The sequence below is a fragment of the Oncorhynchus mykiss genome, chromosome 10 (assembly GCF_057628025.1).
Source record: "Oncorhynchus mykiss isolate SJ-2025 chromosome 10, ASM5762802v1, whole genome shotgun sequence".
Taxonomy (NCBI): Eukaryota; Metazoa; Chordata; class Actinopteri; order Salmoniformes; family Salmonidae; genus Oncorhynchus; species Oncorhynchus mykiss.
In genome coordinates, this window is record NC_143031.1 from 73,877,510 (window position 1) to 73,899,352 (window position 21,843).

At 45.8% G+C, this 21,843-nt stretch overlaps 1 protein-coding gene across 4 annotated transcripts in view; it reads left to right on the top strand.

Annotated features, from left to right (window-relative positions):
- Nucleotides 1-1,113: 1,113 nt before the first annotated feature.
- LOC110534774 (calcium uptake protein 3, mitochondrial) overlaps nt 1,114-21,843 on the top strand; it is a 41,150-nt gene continuing 20,420 nt past the window's right edge. The window contains exons 1-5 of one of the 4 annotated variants that reach the window (XR_016483935.1): nt 1,114-1,418; nt 3,611-3,758; nt 5,200-5,231; nt 6,316-6,394; nt 18,866-18,913. Coding sequence is in view for 3 of the 4 variants with exons in the window: in XM_090187853.1 (XP_090043979.1) it covers nt 1,152-1,418; nt 3,611-3,758; nt 5,200-5,231; nt 6,316-6,394; nt 18,866-18,913 (574 nt within the window). In the remaining variant the exon portion in view is untranslated. The remainder of the gene's footprint in view (nt 1,419-3,610; nt 3,759-5,199; nt 5,232-6,315; nt 6,395-18,865; nt 18,914-21,843) is intronic. The other 3 variants (XM_090187853.1, XM_090187854.1, XM_090187855.1) reach the window with 3 other exon arrangements.

A 21,843-nucleotide genomic window follows, 5' to 3' on the forward strand; every position in this document is an offset into this window, starting at 1 on the left:
ATGTATTGCATTGAATTGATTCTGGCCTGGGAGAATAGGGTACCGGGGAGGCAGCCAGTGACCTGAGTCTAACTGATAGGGTACAGGGCAGCAGCGCGTGCAATGCATCTGCCTGGGCCTGGGAATCGACTGGTTGCAAATGACCTAGTGACCATTTCCACACATAGGTGATTCATCAACATCTCTCTCCGGGGACCTTTCTCTCCCTGTTGGGTTCCCAGGGCTCATTAGTATTTATGATTTCCCCCAAAAATACCTTGAAACAAAATCGATGCGCGCGGCGCAGAAGCGATCAATCAATATGCGCGCGCGGATCGATGCGCCACAATGAAGACGTCAATTACGTGCCACATTTCCTGATGACATTGGCATTAGATGAATTGTTTCCAGGGTCACATTGAAAGATCTTCCCACTGCACATTGTGGAGCTCCGTGCAGAGTAAATGCAGTGTTGTTTGATATATATATAATGGGAGTGGGGAGAAAACCACACAGGCCTTTGCATGACCAGGTGGTTGCAGGCATCAAAGGAAACTTGAAGAACCCATCGGCTTAACGTTGATATATAAAGCATTAGTGTATAGCCAATGGAGTAAGTCGCATGCAGCAATCTTTGTACTCTTAATATCTGTCTTACTTCGAAACGTACTTGATCCAGCTGTAAGAAGTTATTGTGTAACATCATGATGAAACAACATGATCACGATTTGCAATAAATACAATTTTTTTTATGAATACAACTTTTCTTAAAACTTTGCCCCAACACTCGGGACCATATAATAGCCAACAGAGAAACGACGTATTACTAGTCTACATTATGTTTTATTTGCAGTCTCTTGCCATTCGTGTGAATAGGGCTTGTCAAAATTAGCATGCGTCCTGATTCTCCTGAATGTAAAAAATATTGGCTTCTAATTAGAATAGTAACGCAACTATGTATATAATTCACCAAGGTTCAGAAATAAGCACCTTATTCTGTCCCAAACCCATTGGAGCATCATATCCATCTGTTTTGGCGGCTGGTTCAAAGCCGAACTTCGATCAGAGCCGCAGCATCCCAAACTCCAGTGAATCAGAGCGAGAATATGATCCACATCTCGCGAGGAGTGAGAATACGTTTATCCTTCAATACTCTCATCATAGCAACAACAATGGCCGCTTTTCGCAGACTGGCTTCAATCGTAAACAGGTTAAATGTCTGGTCCGCTCCGAGAAACGAGCTCCTCGGCGCTCAGACGACTGCCGGAGGTAGGACACAGAGATGCCTAGCTGTTGGGATGTGTCTCGCAACCGGGGGAGCGGTGGCATTTTATTTTTACAACGACATGTACAGTCAAAGATGCAGGAAGAGGATGGGATATCGCTTCAGTGGCCGCGACCTGCTCCCGGTCCTTTCCGCTGTAGAAGCACAGCAAAAGGTATAGGCTTCTAATTTACACTATATGCTGTGACAAGATAGTCACAGCGAGTTCTCTTGTCCCCGAAAAGTATTCGTATGTTGACAGCATACAAACTGTCAAAGGCATTCTGCCATGAATGTGTTATAGCCTAAGTGTGTGAGCGTGATCTGAGAATTCGAGAAGCGCAGCGCCTATTTCAATGTGTTTTAGTAATATGTTCTTCTTTTGAAATGTTGTTTGGAAACCACAGACTTATGACTAGCCTAGTAGGCTACTAGTTACATTTTTCGCAGAGCGGATAAATTGTGTCATTTCTCTACTGTACAACGGAAACATTAGGCCCAGTTTTCCCAGAGATGATATCGAGGCACACTGGAGAAGGAAGGGCGCTCTCCGCTCGAGACGGTGCTGAAATGACACGCGCGTGCCCCTTTGACGTAGTTACGGCAAAGGAGGCTTTCACTGCCAACGACTGTTCTTACACTTCCTAACAAAATAATACATATGGATTTCTTATTGTAATTTTATTATAAACATATGCTCGTTATTTCTTATAGCATGACCAACTTAATTGGTAATGGAAAGTACATGTAAACAACCAAGTATTTCAAATCATCCCCACTTGTGGGAGGATATCATATTTTGGTTCTCATGGTCTGGATGACTCTGTTAGGTTATTTTTTACATGCCCTTATATGGGTACTCAAAACACCATTTTCTATTGAGGTTTTAAGATCTGTTGATTGAATTCTCTTGACTTTTATTTGATTACTTAAACATGCATGTAGGTTACAGACATATGCCTTTTACTGATTTGTGTGTAGGCCTAATTCTGCTTGATAAGGCACTGTTGGGGTAAATATTAAAGTTCCATTGGAGACATTGACATTTACCTCTTGGAATGCATGCCATAGTGTGATGGAATGGTTGGAATGCATGCCACAGTGTGATGGAATGGTTGGAATGCATGCCACAGTGTGATGGAATGGTTGGAATGCATGCCACAGTGTGATGGAATGGTTGGAATGCATGCCACAGTGTGATGGAATGGTTGGAATGGTGGACGTATTTATTCATTTATCAGAAATATGAAGTACTAGTGAATTAAGTTATTTGTACAAACCCAGAGCATTAATCAGAGTTAGAGGGCCAGGGGGGGGTCAAATCCATCCAAAATCCCTGAAGTCAAACCAGGAAGTGACTTCTTCTTCTACCCTTCTCTGGGGACATTTCCTTCCATTTCTATCCATTCAATTAATTCCTTTGGAGGAAAAAAAAAAAATCCCTTAACACAAACTCCTCATGAAAGCTTTATGAATGAATCTGTGTGCAAATTGGGCTCCAGCGGAAAGTAGAAAACCTCTGTTCATCGTTTCCTCCCGTCAGGCACGGCAGAGTTAGTGTGTTATTTATACCCTTTTCTAATTACAACCCAAGAAGTCGTTGCTTTTTCTTTGCGCAGTGGCACTTTGGTGTATTTTAATCAGGCAAGCTGTCTTTCCCACAATGCCTTGTGTGAAAGAGCCAGAGGTGGATCTAATTATAGACAGAGAGACCCAAATAAAGATGCCGCTTCGAATACATCCAAAGCAAGGACACGGTAATGGTTCAGCTGGCATCTTCGAGAAGACAGTGTGTGAGCAGCGTTGTCTCGCTAGAAGAGATACTATTCTGTTCAACAGCGAGGCTGTTGTTGAGACTTTCTCGTTAGTAGCCCATTGCTTGTAGGATTGCTTGGTCTTGCCAGGTGGACGGTGATATTTGATTTCTCTATTACAGCGATGATAGAAGGATGGAGAGAAGGAGAGAGGGTGCTCGGGAGAAAGAAAGAGGGATAGGGTAGTAAAGAAAGTTGAAATGTGCTGGTTTAGCTGGCATCTTCGAGAGACAGTGAGAGGAGTAGTATCAGTATTGTCTTTCTAGAGGAGCTGTTTGCTTCTGGCTCCTGGCTAGAGTATTGATTGGAGGGCTGCTTGCCAGGTAGAGGGTGATATTTGATTTCTCTTGCACAGCTGTCATAGAGAAGGGACCGGAAGAGAGGGAGAGAGAATCTCTGAGAAAGAAAGGCTCGTTTTTATTTCTTCACCCTTAGGCCCAGGCAGAAAGATATAACAGTACGGTTTCAAAATGCTCAAGTCCACAGTGCATTGCATTGAAAATTGTCCATCAGCAAAACCAACCAGTTTGTTTGTCTGTTTGTGTGTTGCCAGACTCGGCCGTTTGACTTTGAGGAAGGGGACGTGTACATGTCGTCCCACGAGCATCGCTTCCGTCTGTTCAGCTCGGTGGAATATGAGGGACAGCTCTACATGACCCCACAGAACTTCATCGAGTCTGTCACCATGAGCGAGCCCCGGAGTATGTACTACCAGGACACAGTTACCATATTTATGATGCTATTTTGGGAAACTGGCCCTCCATCTTGGCTCCAAAAGTTCCATGATGATTTCTAACCTGGAATGTGTTTTACCGACCTTCCAGATCCAAATTGGTGCCCATTAGAATGTAATAGTTTCACTAGCTCTATGCAGTTCATATCGAAGGGAATTTTCTTTTTATCTGTTATGTTTTGTGATCTATAATGTTCTGCATGGCTTAAATAGCGCTGCATATAGAGACCAGGGCCCGTATCCACAAAGCCTCTCAGAGTATGAGTGCTGATCTAGGATCTGTCCATATAATCCTGTTCATTATGATCTAAAAGGCCAAACTGATCCTAGATCAGCACTCCTACTTGAGCTGCTTTGTGGATATGGGCCCTGGATGATTTTTTGGCAAAAAATTCTATAAAGTTTTCTATTAATAAACCACCATTGAATATAATCATATAATCATCCTGACAAAGCAGATTGAGAGTTGAATGAATTTCCACAAACCCTAGAAGCTGACATTTCGCCGGCTGTTATGAGAGAAAGAGAAGGCGCTCACAGCCCAGTGAGGATTTCAGTGGGAACGGCCCATGGTTTGTTTTACTCCCTCTGCCAGTGTAATGCCTCTGTTTTGGGAGGTTTCTTAACAGATTGCTCATAGCCAGTGGACCTCAGAAGATACGGGCGTGTGTAACACTGTTTAGTCTGATGGTTAATGCTGTCACACAGCACACGGACCAGACTCCCCACTGAGAATGGGATAGATGGGGCTTTTAAAGTGTGTGTGTGTGTGTGTGTGTGTGTGTCTGTGTATGTGTGTGTGTGTGTGTGTGTGTGTGTGTGTGTGTGTCAGAGGCCACCTAATGTTTCCTTTGAGGTTGAATTAGACCACCCCTTTATAAAGACCAAAACAAATCTGCACTTTTACTAGAACATTGCCCCAGACAGACACAGGGATACAGTACAAAGCGAAGCAGAGGGCACTTTATGGCCTTGTAATAGGTCTATGGTGACAGTGTATGGATGTGTTATTATGACTATGGAACCCCTCATAGTGATGTTATCTGATCCAGCCCACACACACTCCGTTATGCTCTCTTTCTCTCTGTCTCTCTCTCTCTCTCTCTCTCTCTCTCTGTCTCTCTCTCTCTCTCTCTGTCTCTCTGTCTCTCTCTCTCTCTCTCTCTGTCTCTCTCTGTCTCTCTCTATGTCTCTCTCTCTCTCTCTCTGTCTCTCTCTCTGTCTCTCTCTGTCTCTGTCTCTCTCTCTCTCTCTCTCTCTCTCTGTCTCTCTCTCTGTCTCTGTCTCTCTGTCTCTGTCTCTCTGTCTCTCTCTCTCTCTCTCTCTCTCTCTCTCTGTCTCTCTGTCTCTCTCACTTTCTCTCTCTCTCTCACTTGCTCTCTCTCTATCCCTCTCTCTCTTTCCTCCAGACAAGAAGCCGTGGATGTCCCTCACTAAACAGGTCTGAGAACAGTTAGTATTTTTGTTGATGAAGAGCTATGCTATAAAACTCCTGTTCCTACATATACATGTAATGTATGATAAACTGTATATTTAAAACATATTAATATTGAATGTTTTAGACGGGGCTAGTGATGATTAGTTGACAGCTAGCTGTAATACCGTACATATACAGAATAGCCATCTTCCCTATTCACACTTTAGTCATTCAGCATACTCTCTTATCCAGAGTGACTTACAGGAGCAATTTCAGTTAAGTGCCTTGCTCAAGGGCACATTTTCACCTAGTCGGCTAGGAGATTCAAACCAGCGAGCTCTCGGTTACTGACCCAACGCTCTTAACCTCCAGGCTACCTGCCACCCCACCGCCATAGTATTGCAGCAGCAATTGACTTGGAAGCATGCTATCATATACAAGCTACTGCAGATGTAGGATCTTAATTTGAACCAGTTTGCTACAGAAGGAAATAATCCTGCAGCAACAGGAATTGTGAATTATTATGTGGATTATAATTAATGGTCAGTTTTGTTGGGATTGATATATTTTTCGTAAGGGAAAATCAAACCTGAAAATGTAGTGTGGATGTTCTCCTGCGACAGGGTGATCAAATTAAGATCCCACATCTGTTCCTAACATGAAGCAACAGCATAGCATGTTTGTATGTTCTAGTTAGACAGTGACACTTCTAAAGGTTAAAGTCATGGCTGCATCCCAAATAACACCCTATTCCCTCTTCCCTAAATACCCTATTCCCTATTTAGGGCAGCAGGGTAGCCCAGTGGTTAGAGCATTGGACTTGTAACCGAAAAGTTGCAAGATCGAATCCCCGAGCTGACAAGATACAAACCTGTTGTCCTGCCCCTGAACAAGGCAGTTAACCCACTGTTCCTAGGCCGTCATTGAAAATAAGAATTTGTTCTTAACTGACTAGCCTAGTTAAATGAATGAACAGTGCGCTACTTTTGAACAGGGCCCATAGGGCTTTGGTGACTAGTAGTAGACTATGTAGGGAAAAGGGTGTGATTGTGGACATGGAGTGGTGTGTGTCTGTGGAGACTCATAGTGTTGTCTCTGTTGACATCAGGAACTGGAGAAGATCTTGGGAGATACTCCAGCGGTGAGGCAGGGAACGTCCAAACTGTTCCGGAACCTACGGGAACGAGGTAGGGACTAACGGAACGTTCTGTGTACCTCGTAATGGATTGTGTGTGTGTGTGTGTGTGTGTGACTGACTTCACACACAATTCCGCATGGCAAAGGCACCTTGAGCTAGTGCAAACATACACACGCACGCACTCACACACAAACTCGCAGGCACTCACACACGCACACACACACACACACACACACACACACACACACACACACACACACACATATACAAACACACACACAATGATTAGCATGTTATCTGAGAGAGTAAGCACTTATATAGTTAAACTCATGGAAAGTCATGTACAGACCAGTAATAGCTACAGACCAGTCATAGCTACAGACCAGTCATAGCTACAGACCTGTCATAGCTACAGTCCAGTCATAGCTACAGTCCAGTCATAGCTACAGTCCAGTCAAAGCTACAGACCAGTCATAGCTACAGACCTGTCATAGCTACAGTCCAGTCATAGCTACATACCTATCATAGCTACAGACCTGTCATAGCTACAGTCCAGTCATAGCTACAGACCAGTAATAGCTATAGACCAGTCATAGCTACAGACCTGTAATAGCTACAGACCAGTCATAGCTACAGACCTATCATAGCTACAGTCCTGTCATAGCTACAGTCCAGTCATAGCTACAGACCAGTAATAGCTACAGACCAGTCATAGCTACAGACCTGTAATAGCTACAGACCAGTCATAGCTACAGACCTGTGATAGCTACAGTCCTGTCATAGCTACAGTCCAGTCATAGCTACAGACCAGTAATAGCTACAGACCAGTCATAGCTACAGTCCTGTCATAGCTACAGACCAGTCATAGCTACAGTCCTGTCATAGCTACAGAACAGTCATAGCTACAGTCCTGTCATAGCTACAGACCAGTAATAGCTACAGACCAGTCATAGCTACAGTCCTGTCATAGCTACAGACCAGTCATAGCTACAGTCCTGTCAAAGCTACAGACCAGTAATAGCTACAGTCCAGTCATAGCTACAGTCCTGTCATAGCTACAGTCCTGTCATAGCTACAGACCAGTCATAGCTACAGTCCTGTCAAAGCTACAGACCAGTCATAGCTACAGTCCTGTCATAGCTACAGTCCAGTCATAGCTACAGACCAGTAATAGCTACAGACCAGTCATAGCTACAGTCCTGTCATAGCTACAGTCCAGTCATAGCTACAGACCAGTAATAGCTACAGACCTGTCATAGCTACAGTCCTGTCATAGCTACAGTCCTGTCATAGCTACAGACCAGTAATAGCTACAGACCAGTCATAGCTACAGTCCTGTCATGGCTCAGACCAGTAATAGCTACAGTCCTGTCATAGCTACAGACCAGTAATAGCTACAGACCAGTCATAGCTACAGTCCTGTCATAGCTACAGTCCTGTCATAGCTATAGTCCTGTCATATCTACAGTGAAAGTGGTGCAGTGTGTCTTGGTGTATTTAGCCCAGGCTGTATGACAGTGACAGAACTACATGATGTCATAATGCTATAGGCTGTATGACAGTGACAGTGCTACATGCTGTCATAATGCTACAGGCTGTGTGACTGTGACAGTGCTACATGATGTCATAATGCTACAGGCTGTATGACAGTGATAGTGTTGCGGTGTGTCTAGCTGTACAGGCTCTGGTCACAGTGTGGTTCCTCTAAGCCGGGGCCGGTCCCCCTTGTGGTCACCTTACGGTCGCCCTGGTAAACCCTAAAAATAGAATCACTCTCTCTGCTCTTCCCATGCCATCCTCTCATCCTATACTTTCCTCTCTTCTCATCCTCTTCTCTTCTCCACCTCTCCCCTCAGTTCACTCTCCTCTTTTCCTTGTCACCCTCTCTTTCTTTATCCTTCCTCTTCTCTGTTTTCCTCCCCCTTTCTTTCTTCGCCTTTCGTTTCTCTCTCTTTGCTCCATCCAATGCTTTCCCTCCCCGCCCCTCCTCTCTTCTCCTCCTCTCTCTTCTCCTCTTCACCCTCTCCTCCATTCCTCTAGAAACATGCAGCAGCTCTCTTCCGACAGCAGAGCCTTCTGCCCTCCATCCATCCTCTCCAACATAAAAATTGAAACAGTGAAAATGAATCACATACATTAATAAGACGTGTACTGTACCACAGAGAGAGAGACATACTGTACGAGAGAGTGAGAGAGATGGATACTGTTCGAGAGAGAGGCAGGGACCCGGTCGCAATTAAAGCAATTGCTTGTGGAGTACGTAACAGTGGAATCACACGGCTGTTGATTCCCCACGGTGATAATTATAACACGCTCAGCAGCATGCCGTACTGCCTTCCCCAACCAGGAAGCTAAATATAAACCACTCTCAATTATGTACCTCACCTCCCTCTACACCTCTCTCTCCTCTCTTCCTGTACCCCTCTCTCTTTCCTCTCCTTCCTCTAACCCTCTCTCTCTCTCCTCTCCTCCCTTACCCCTCTCTCTCTCCTCTCCTCCCTCTACCCCTCTCTCTCTCCTCTCCTCCCTCTACCCCTCTCTCTCTCCTCTCCTTCCTCTACCCCTCTCTCTCTCTCCTCTCCTTCATCTACCCCTCTCTCTCTCCTCTCCTCCCTCTACCCCTTTCTCTCTCTAAACCCTCTACCCCTCTCTCTCCTCTCCTCCCTCTACCCCTCTCTCTCTCTCCTCTCCTCCCTCTACCTCTATATTTCTCCTCTCCTCCCTCTACCCCTCTCTCTCTCTCTGCTCTACTCCCTTTATCCCTCTCTCTCTTACCACTACCCCTCTCTCTCTCCTCTCCTCCCTCTACCCCTCTCTCTCTCCTCTCCTCCCTTTATCCCTCTCTCTCTCTTCCCACTACCCCTCTCTCTCCTCTCCTCCCTCTACCCCTCTCTCTCTCCTCCCTATATCCCTCTCTCTCTCTTCCCACTACCCCTCTCTCTCTCCTCTCCTCCTTCTACCCCTCTCTCTCTCTCCTCTACTCTCTTTATCCCTCTCTCTCTCTTCCCACTACCCCTCTCTCTCTCCTCTCCTCCCTCTACCCCCTCTCTCTCCTCTACTCCCTTTATCCCTCTCTCTCTCTTCCCACTACCCCTCTCTCTTTCTCCTCTCCTCCCTCTACCCCTCTCTCTCTCTCCTCTACTCCCTTTATCCCTCTCTCTCTCTTCCCACTACCCCTCTCTCTCCTCTCCTCCCTCTACCCCTCTCTTTCTCCTCTCCTCCTGTCACGTTCGTTGAAAGGAGTAGACCAAGGCGCAGCGTGCGTAGGGTTCCACATATTTTAATAAACTGAAACTCACCAAACAAAAAAATTAAGCACAAACGAAATGTGAAGCTACTGGTGTGCACACAGGCAACTAACTGTAGATAAGATCCCACAAATCACAATTAAGGAAATGGCTACCTAAATATGATCCCCAATCAGAGACAACGATAAACAGCTGTCTTTGATTGGGAACCATATCAGGCCACCACAGAAGTACAATTCCCCTAGATGACCCACCCTAGTCACTATCACGCCCCAACTAACATAGAGAATGAACTGCTCTCTAAGGTCAGGGCGTGACACCTCCCTCTACCCCTCTCTCCTCTCCTCTCCTCTCCTCCCTTTACCCCTCTCTCTCTCCTCTCCTCCCTTTACCCCTCTCTCTCTCCTCTCCTCTCCTCCCTCTACCCCTCTCTTTTTCCTCTCCTCCCTCTACCCCTCTCTCTCTCCTCTCCTCCCTCTACCCCCTCTCTCTCTCCTCTCCTCTCCTTTCCCCATCTACCCTCTCTCTCCTCTCCTCTCCTCCCTCTACCCATCTACCCCTATATTAACACCAGAGAGTTACACGCACGCATTCATACACACATGCATACTCTCTCTCTCTCCTTCTCGTTCCCTCTCTTTTTCTATCCCTCTATAATCCCTCTCTTCTCTCTACCTCTACTCCCCTTTAACCCTGTGTTAATGCAAGAGAGTCCTTCCTTCCTTCCCTCCTTCCTTCCTTCCTTCCCTCCCTCCCTCCCTCCCTCCCTCCCTCCCTCCCTCCCTCCCTCCCTCCCTCCCTCCCTCCCTCCCTCCCTCCCTCCCTCCCTCCCTACCTCCCTCCCTCCCTCCCTACCTCCCTCCCTCATCTTTAATTCACCACACAATATTATCTCCATTAACTGTTACAAGTCGTTTGTATGCAGATCATCCTCATATTATGATCATATGTTTATTCAGTTATATGTTCTGTTATGAAACTAGCTAAGTATTTCAAATTAAGGTAATGATTATTTATTGTGTGTTATTGTGTTTGTGTGCATGTGTATGTGTGTATGTTTGTGTGTTTCTTCAATCCTACCCGACTGGTATGTTTTCTCTGGGAACAGTATCCAAGGGAAGAATTTCTCTGGGGAGAGGGAGGGAGGGAGGGAGGGAGGGAGGGAGGGAGGGAGGGAGGGAGGAGAGTAGAGGAGAGGAGAGGAGAGAAGGGGAGAGGAGAGGAGAGGAGAGGAGGAGAGAGAAGAGAGGAGAGGAGAGGAGAGGAGAGGAGGTGAGGGGAGGGGACAGGACAGGACAGGGAGGACAGGAGAGGAGAGGAGAGGAGAGGAGAGGAGAGGAGAGGAGAGGAGAGGAGGGGAGGGGAGGGGAGGGGACAGGACAGGGAGGAAGGGAGAGTAGAGGAGAGGAGAGGAGAGGAGAGGAGAGGAGAGGAGGTGAGGGGAGGGGACAGGACAGGGAGGAAGGGAGAGGAGGAGAGAGAAAAGGACAGGGAGGAGGGGAGAGTAGGGGAGAGGAGAGGATGTTGTAAGTGTGGTAGACACACTAGACGTGTATGACACTAGATGTGTCTGACACTAGATGTGTTGGGAATGGGATGTAGGAGTGTATTAGGAAAACACTAGTGAGGAAGTTGGGCCTGTCTCCAAGCTACAGCATATTTTCATACTGGCTGGGTCTAGTGTTGGTATTTCTATGAATGGCAGGGAGAAAGTTGGTGAGGCCTCTGCCAAGACTACACACTCACACAGACTCATACACACCTACACCCTCACACACACTCACACACACAGTAACACCCTGGTGTCCCTGAGAAGGTCACACCTGGGCTCCAGAGTAGCGACGTGGAAATGTTTTCTTGTCCTTCCCTCTTCCTGTTGCTTTAGGGAGGTTCCCCGTGCACGTACTCCCCCACACATACACACACCTCACCCCCACACATGCACACACCTCACCCCTACACATACACACACCTCACCCCCACACATACACACACCCCACCCCCACACATACACACACCTCACCCCCACACATACACACACCTCACCCTACACATACACACACCCCACCCCCACACATACACACACCTAACCCCTACACATACACACACCTCACCCTACACATACACACACCTCACCCCTACACATACACACATACACACACCTCACCCCCACACATACACACACCTCACCCCCACACATACACACACCTCACCTCACCCCTACACATACACACACCTCACCCCCACACATACACACACCTCACCCCCACACATACACACACCTCACCCCCAGACATACACACACCTCACCCCCACACATACACACACCTCACCCCCACACATACACACACCTCACCCTCACACATACACACCTCACCCCTACACATACACACACCTCACCCTTACACATACACACACCTCACCCCCACACATGCACACACCTCACCCCTACACATACACACACCTCACCCTACACATACACACACCTCACCCTTACACATACACACACCTCACCCCCACACATACACACACCTCACCCCCACACATACACACACCTCACCCCCACACATACACACATACACACACCTCACCCCCACACATACACACATACACACACCTCACCCCACACATACACACACCTCACCTCACCCCTACACATACACACACCTCACCTCACCCCTACACATACACACACCACACCTCACCCCTACACATACACACACCTCACCCCTACACATACACACACCTCACCCCTACACATACACACACACCTCACCCCCTACACATACACACACCTCACCCACACACATACACACTCCTCACCCCTACACATACACACACCTCACCCCCACACATACACACACCTCACCCCACACATACACACACCTCACACCTCACCTCCACACATACACACACCTCACCCCCACACATACACACACCTCAGCCCTACACATACACACACCTCACCCCTACACATACACACACCTCACCCCTACACATACACACACACCTCACCCCTACACATACACACATACACACACCTCACACCTCACCCCCACACATACACACACCTCACCCCTACACATACACACACCTCACCCCCACACATACACACACCTCACACCTCACCCCTACACATACACACACCTCACCCCCACACATACACACTCCTCAGCCCTACACATACACACACCTCACCCCTACACCACTCTTTTTTATCTTGCCAGTTAACATCAGCACAGCCCCACCAAAAAAAACAGAGAAAGGAGGAAAGGAAAGGAGAGGAAATGAGAGGAAAGAGGGAAGGAGAGGAAATGAGAGGAAAGGAAAGGAGAGGAAATGAGAGGAAAGAGGGAAGGAGAGGAAATGAGAGGAAAGGAAAGGAAAGGAAATGAGAGGAAAGGAGAGGAAATGAGAGGAAAGAGGGAAGGAGATAAAAGGAGAGAAAGAATGAAGTGATCCGGGAGCAAAGGTGTGGTTGAGGAGGAAGACAACGTGGAGACACGTCTCTGTTGTGTTTGTTCTCGGTGATGTCGGGACACGCTTCCTTTGGCACTCGGTGACGGCCGAGGACAGTTTCAATCTCCGGAATGGCGTCGGATTACCGTTTGCTGTGCGCATGAGTCGGTGCTGGGCGGCAGACTCTGGAATGTTTCTGTGTGTTGTCCCAGCACATTTTATTTGGGTTGTCATGTCAAGAAGAGAGAGAGAGAGAGAGAGAGAGAGAGAGAGAGAGAGAGAGAGAGAGAGAGAGAGAGAGAGAGAGAGAGAGTGGGTGCGTGCGGTATTGGTGACTCGCGTCTGGAATCCAGTGATGCTCTCTCTCTCTCTCTCACAGTGCAAACTCGTCAGAGAAAGTAGGCTTTCAAAGTGGGATAGTTAAGTTGGCCTTCCACTTCCAATAGGCATATAGGAAACAAAACCTTTTCAATATGGGACTGCTGATCAAAGTGTAATGTAATATACAAGATGATACCATATTATCAGAATGTCATATACAAGATGATACCATATTATCAGAATGTAATATACAAGATGATACCATATTATCAGAATGTAATATACAAGATGATACCATATTATCAGAATGTAATATACAAGATGATACCATATTATCAGAATGTCATATACAAGATGATACCATATTATCAGAATGTCATATACAAGATGATAGATACCATGTTATCAGAATGTAATATACAAGATGATACCATTTTATCAGAATGTAATATACAAGATGATACCATATTATCAGAATGTAATATACAAGATGATACCATATTATCAGAATGTAATATACAAGATGATACCATATTATCAGAATGTAATGTACAAGATGATACCATATTATCAGAATGTAATATACAAGATGATACCATTTTATCAGAATGTAATATACAAGATGATACCATATTATCAGAATGTCATATACAAGATGATACCATATTATCAGAATGTAATATACAAGATGATACCATATTATCAGAATGTAATGTACAAGATGATACCATATTATCAGAATGTAATATACAAGATGATACCATATTATCAGAATGTAATATACAAGATGATACCATATTATCAGAATGTCATATACAAGATGATACCATTTTATCAGAATGTAATATACAAGATGATACCATATTATCAGAATGTAATATACAAGATGATACCATATTATCAGAATGTAATATACAAGATGATAGATACCATGTTATCAGAATGTAATATACAAGATGATACCATTTTATCAGAATGCAATATAAAAGATGAAACCATATTATCAGAATGTCATATACAAGATGATACCATATTATCAGAATGTAATATACAAGATGATACCATTTTATCAGAATGTAATATACAAGATGATACCATATTATCAGAATGTCATATACAAGATGATACCATATTATCAGAATGTAATATACAAGATGATACCATATTATCAGAATGTAATATACAAGATGATACCATATTATCAGAATGTAATATACAAGATGATACCATATTATCAGAATGTAATATACAAGATGATACCATATTATCAGAATGTAATATACAAGATGATACCATATTATCAGGCCCGGTTTGTTGATCAGATCATGAGGTCTGGGAAAACTCCTGGATGAAGTTGTGAAAAAACGCTCAGATTACAAGCGTTCATCTGGTAAGGTGTTCTTTGTTTTCCCAGACTTGTGACATTGACAGAAAAAACAAGGATGCGGGGAAAAAAAGAGGAGTACGAAAAATGTATGAGGTCACTACTGTAAGAGGCTCTGGATAAGAGTGTCTGATAAATGACTAAACAGTCAAATGTATGAGGTCACTACTGTAAGAGGCTCTGGATAAGAGTGTCTGATAAATGACTAAACAGTCAAATGTACGAGGTCACTACTGTAAGTGTCACACCCTGACCTTAGTTATCTTTGTTTTCTTGATTATCAAAGTTATCTTTGTTTTCTTGATTATTTGGTTTGGTCAGGGTGTGACAAGGGTGGTTTGTTTGGTTTTTGTCTTGTCTAGGGGTTTTTGTACATCTATGGGGTTTTGGTTTGTCTAGGTAAATGTATGTCTATGGTTGCCTAGATTGGTTCTCAATTAGAGGCAGCTGTTTATGGTTGTCTCTGATTGGGAACCATATTTACGTATCCATATTTATTCCTTTATCTTTATTTATCTGTGGGTTATTGTCTATGTATTAGTTGCCTGTGTCAGCACCAGTGTTTATATCTTCACGGTCATTTTGTTAGTTTGTTTTAGTGCTCTTCCTTTAATAAAGAGGAATGTATTTTCATCACGCTGCACCTTGGTAACCTCGTTACAACGAACGTGACAGAATAACCCACCACACCAGGACCAAGCAGTGTGAAAGGGAGGAACAGCGCTTGGTGGAAGAATGGACCCGGGAGAAGGATGAGTGGGTGACAACCTGGGAGGAGATTGAGAGGTGGTCGATCGATCCAGGGAGAGTGCCAGAGCCCGCCTGGGATTCAATGGAACAGTGCGAGGAGGGATACAGGAGAATGGAGGAACGGGTACACGGTTAGCACCCAAGATTATTTGGGGGAGGGGGGCACACGAGGAGATTGGCTGAGTCATGTAGGAGACCTGAGCCAACTCCTTGTGCTTACTGTGGGGATCGTGTTACTGGTCAGGCACCGTGTTATGCGGTGGAACGCACGGTGTCTCCAGTACGCTATTCTAGCCTGGTGCGTTCTATTCCAGCTCCTAGCATTGGCCGGACTAGAATGGGCATCCAGCCAGGAAGGAGGGTGCCGGCTCAGCACTCCTGGTCTCCAGTATACCTCCTTGGACCAGGATATCCTGCGCCCGCTCAGCCCAGTGCGTTCTGTGCCAGCGCCCATCCAGCCAGGACGGGTTGTGTCAGCTCCAGTACATCCTGTGCCTACTCCCCGCACTCGCCATGAGGTGCGTATCACCAGCCCAGTACCACCATTGCCAACACCAAGCACCAGGCTTCCCGTGCGCCTCCAGGGTCCAGTACTCCCTGTTCCTGCTCCTCGCACTCGCCCTGAGGTGCGTGTCCCCAGCCCGGTACCACCAGTGCCGGCATCATGCATCAGGCCTATAGTGCGCCTCGGCAGTCCAGAGCGTCCGGCGACAGTACCCAGTCCAGAGCGTCTGGCGACAGTACCCAGTCCAGAGCGTCCGGCGACAGTACCCAGTCCAGAGCGTCCGGCGACAGTACCCAGTCCAGAGCGTCCGGCGACAGTACCCAGTCCAGAGTGTCCAGCGACAGTACCCAGTCCAGAGCGTCCAGCGACAGTACCCAGTCCAGAGCGTCCGGCGACAGTACCCAGTCCAGAGCGTCCGGCGACAGTATCCAGTCCAGAGCGTCCGGCGACAGTACCCAGTCCAGAGCGTCCGGCGACAGTATCCAGTCCAGAGCGTCCGGCGACAGTACCCAGTCCAGAGCGTCCGGCGACAGTACCCAGTCCAGAGCGTCCGGCGACAGTACCCAGTCCAGAGCGTCTGGCGACAGTACCCAGTCCAGAGCGTCCGGCGACAGTACCCAGTCCAGAGCGTCCGGCGACAGTACCCAGTCAAGAGTGTCCGGCGACAGTACCCAGTCCAGAGCGTCCAGCGACAGTACCCAGTCCAGAGCGTCCGGCGACAGTACCCAGTCCAGAGCGTCCGGCGACAGTACCCAGTCCAGAGCGTCCGGCGACAGTACCCAGTCCAGAGCGTCCGGCGACAGTACCCAGTCCAGAGCGTCCGGCGACAGTACCCAGTCCAGAGCGTCCGGCGACAGTACCCAGTCCAGAGCGTCCGGCGACAGTACCCAGTCCAGAGCGTCCGGCGACAGTACCCAGTCCAGAGCGTCCGGCGACAGTACCCAGTCCAGACCGTCCGGCAACAGTACCCAGTCCAGAGCGTCCGGCGACAGTACCCAGTCCAGAGCGTCCGGTGACAGTACCCAGTCCAGAGCGTCCGGCGACAGTTCACAGAACGGAACCGCCAACGACGGGCCACAGACCAGAACCTCCCACAACGGGCCACAGTCCGGAACCTCCCACGACGGGCCACAGTCCGGAACCTCCCACGACGGGCCACAGTCCGGAACCTCCCACGACGGGCCACAGTCCGGAACCTCCCACGACGGTCCCCAGCTCGGGGTCTCCAGCGACGGTCCCCAGCCCTCAGTGTAAAGAAGGGAGGCGGCGTCCAGAACCAAAGCCGCCACCGAGGTTAGATGCCCACCCAGACCCTCCCATATAGGTTTAGGTTTAAGGCCGGGAGTCCCCACCTTTAGGGGGGTGTACTGTCTATGTTTATGCTTGTCTCTGATTGGGAACCATATTTAGGTAGCCATATTCCTTGGTTTATCTGTGGGTTATTGTCTATGTATTAGTTGCCTGTGTCAGCACCAGTGTTTATCTTCACGGTCGTTTTGTTGTTTTGCTTGTTTTAGTGCTCTTCCTTTAATAAAGAGGAATGTATTCTCATCACTCTGCTCCTTAGTCTCCTCGTCTGAGAAATGACTAAACAGTCAAATGTATGTATGTAAGTCACTACTGTAAGAGGCTCTGGATAAGAGTGTCTGCTAACTGACTTAACATTAAAATGTACACATTTTGAAACACAATAGGAAGTTAAACTAGTAGAATAAAGACAGCAGATAGTTGCAGTTCAAACACTTTATTGAGTTGGCCTCTCCTCGTGGGAGACAAGCTGTATTGAGTATTTGAGTAAGCCTGGGACAAGGAGCATCCATCCCTAGTGTGAGGTCCAGGGCAGGGGGCAGGGGTAGCTCCACTAAGCTGAGGTATCATGTTCCCCTCCTCTCCCCTTCCTGAAGCAGGGAGTCTCTCTCCCGTAACACTCAGTGCAGTCACCCTGAACTATCAGTGGACAGACAGGCTACTGTCTTCCTCTCCAAACAAAAACCTGGTGGAAGAGGGAATGCTTTCAGCCGCCGTGTAACAGACCAACACTCACATGTAGAGAAACATGAGCACACACACACACACACACACACACACACACACACATAGAGAAACATGAGCATACACACACTCCCCTTCCAGCACCTAGACCACAGCAGCGGTCCTCCATCTCACTGGGCCATGCCTGTGTTTCCCCTGGCCCCAACAGAGGAGCAGAGGGGACATCATCCTAAATGGACCACACCCTCAGGCTGGCCATCCCCTCAACGCTTTACACCTTGCCTCTCCAAACACAACACGGCTGGTTGGGATCTCTTTCCACCCCCCTCCCCCCCACCGTGTGTGTATGCATTGGGGGTGTACGTGTGTGTGTGTGTGTGTGTGTGCGTGTGTGTGTGTGTTCTACCACCCAGTGTTCTAGGTCTTGGGTCTCAGCACCGCTCACTTGCAGTGTAAAAACACCCGCAGCTCTAGTGTGGCCAAAACACCGCCTGCGGCTCAACTCAAAGGCACCTTTTTACATTTTTAGATGTTATCTGCATGAAAGGGGGGATTACTCCTTCTCTACTCCTCTCCGGGAGAAGAGGGGAGGAGGGGAAGGTCTGTTCTACCCTTCCATTTATCTAGAGGAGGCCCGTCTTTGAACAATCAGTAAACATTTTAATCTGGCCTTCAGCCAAGCCGCCTCTAGTGTCCCGGAGTTTGAAAGAAAAAAATCAGGACCCCGACCGGCTGTTTGAGAGTTGGTGAAGGAGAGCGAGAAGGAGAGAGAGAGGGAGAGAGAGAGTGCTTTATTGTACATTAACAGAATGAATATTGTCAACTGTCCTTTGATGTTCCTTCTTCTCTTTTTCTTTCCAGGCATCATCGCTTACACCGAGTATCTCTTTCTGCTCTGCATTCTGACAAGTGAGTCTCTCTACGCTCTACACTCTCTCTCTTTCTCTCTCTTCCGCTCCCTCTCTTTCTCTCTATCACATACTCTTTCTATCTCTTTCTATCTCTTTCTTTTTCCTCTCTCTCACTCTCTTTCTCTCTCTATGTTCTACTCTCTGCCCTACCTCTCTCTCTCTCTCTCTCTCATGAAGAGGGGCTGGTGGTGCCCTCTGCTTACATTAAACACAAATCATTACTAAAGGCCAGCGTTGGTCTGTTAAAGTTTACAGTATGTCCCAGACATGGGCGGCCCACCCAAGATCTCCAGTCCCTGAAAAAATACCAAAATCTCCTGTACCTTACACTACGGTAGGTGGTCAAATCTACACTTAACCTGACGAAGCTGCCAAGACACAGAAGGTCCTGAGTTAAGACAAGATAAGATAAAACATGAGTTAAGACAAGATAAGATAAAACACGAGTCAAGACAAGATAAGATAAAACACAAGTTAAGATAAGATAAAACATGAGTTAAGACAAGATAAGATAAAACACGAGTTAAGATAAGATAAAACATGAGTTAAGACAAGATAAGTTAAAACACGAGTTAAGACAAGATAAGATATAACACGAGTCAAGACAAGATAAGATAAAACACAAGTTAAGATAAGATAAAACATGAGTTAAGACAAGATAAGATAAAACACGAGTTAAGATAAGATAAGATAAAACATGAGTTAAGACAAGATAAGTTAAAACACGAGTTAAGACAAGATAAGATAAAACACGAGTTAAGACAAGATAAATTAAAACATTAGTTAAGACAAGATAAGTTAAAACATTAGTTAAGACAAGATAAGATAAAACACAAGTTAAGATAAGATAAAACATGAATATTACTATAAATATTTATATTCATGAAATCACAAGTGCAATATAGGAAAACACAGTTTAGCCTTTTGTTAATCCACCTGTTGTGTCAGATTTTGAAATTATGCTTTACAGCGAAAGCAATCCAAGTGTTTGTGTAAGTTTATCGATTGCACGATGAAACATTAACTACACTTAGCATCAGGTAGCTCGGTCACGAAAATCAGAAAAGCAATCAAATTAATCGTTTACCTTTGATGATCTTCGGATGTTTTCACTCCAGAGACTCCCAGTTACACAACAAATGTTCCTTTTGTTCCATAAAGATTATTTTTAGATCCAAAATACCTCCGTTTGTTTGTCGCGTTATGTTCAGAAATCCACAGGAAAGAGCGGTCACGACAACGCAGACTAAAATTCCAAATAGTTTCCATAATGTCCACAGAAACATGTCAAACGTTTTTTATAATCAATCCTCTGGTTGTTTTTAAAATATATAATCGATAATATATCAACCGCAAATACCTATCCAAACTCTGTTGCGCAAGCAAAACTCATGTGACCACTTGACGCGATGTTATCGTTCTGGCTCATTTTTCAAAATAAAAGCCTGAAACTATGTCTGAAGACTGTTGACAACTTGAGGAAGCGAAAGGAAAAGGAATCTGGTTCATATCCCTTTAAATGGAGCAAAGGGAGGCTATGGAACATGGAGTTTTCAAAAAAGACACCACTTCCTGTTTTGATTTTCCTCAGGGTTTCGCCTGCAATATCAGTTATGTTATACTCACAGACAATATTTTGACAGTTTTGGAAAGTTTTGAGTGTTTTCTATCCAATACTACTAATAATATGCATATATTAGCAACTGAGACTGAGGAACTGGCCGTTTACAATGGGCACCTTTTCATCCAAGCAACTCAATACTGCCCCTGCAGCCATATAAAGTTGAGATAAGATAAATCATGAGTTAAGACAATATAAGATAAAACATGAGTTAAGACAGGATTAGATAAAACACAAGTTAAGATAAGATAAAACATGAGTTAAGATAAGTTAAAACATTAGTTGTTAGTTAGTTTGTTTTGTGTGATAATGTCCGTTATTTATGTCCAAATGCCTCCTTTTGTTAGCGCGTTCGGTATACATATCCAAACGCTCATTCTGGGACAAAAACTTCAAAAAGTTATATTACAGGTCGAAGAAACATTTCAAACTAAGTACAGAATCAATCATTAGAATTTTTTTTTTTATTTTTTTTTATTTTACCTTTATTTAACCAGGCAAGTCAGTTAAGAACAAATTCTTATTTTCAATGACGGCCTGGGAACAGTGGGTTAACTGCCTGTTCAGGGGCAGAACGACAGATTTGTACCTTGTCAGCTCGGGGGTTTGAACTCACAACCTTGCGGTTACTAGTCCAACGCTCTAACCACTAGGCTACCCTGCCGCCCCAATGTTAACATATAGCTTCAATAAAGTTCCAACCGGAGTATTCCTTTGTGTCTTGATGAGCAATGGAACGCAAGTGGATACCATGAGGAATGCGCGTGATCAGAAAATGGTTGACTGCCAGTCACCTGATAGATTCTGCTCTCATTCAGTCCCACAACACAGTAGAAGTCTCATTCAAATTTCTATAGACGGTTGACATCTAGTGGAAGCCCTAGGAAGTGCAACATCATTAATATCTCAAGGGGATTTCAATGGGAACTTTAGAGTGTTTTCTATCCAATACTAATAATAATATGCATATATTAGCAACTGAGACTGAGGAGCAGGCCGTTTACTTTGGGCAACTTATTCATCTAAGCTACTCAACACTGCCCCCCAGCCATAAGAAGTTTAAGACAATATAAGATAAAGCATGTGTTACGACAACATTGAAAATTGAGTGGCTTTGAGACAGGTGCTTAGCAGGTAGCCTAGCGGTGAGAGCATTGGGCCAATAACCGAAAGGTTGCTCGTTCGAATACCCGAGCCGACTATGTGAAAAATCTGTTGATGTGCCCTTGAGCAAGGCACTTTACCCTAATATGCTCCAGGGGCTTTGCACCACCCTGTAAAACAACACATTTCACTGTAGCTATCCA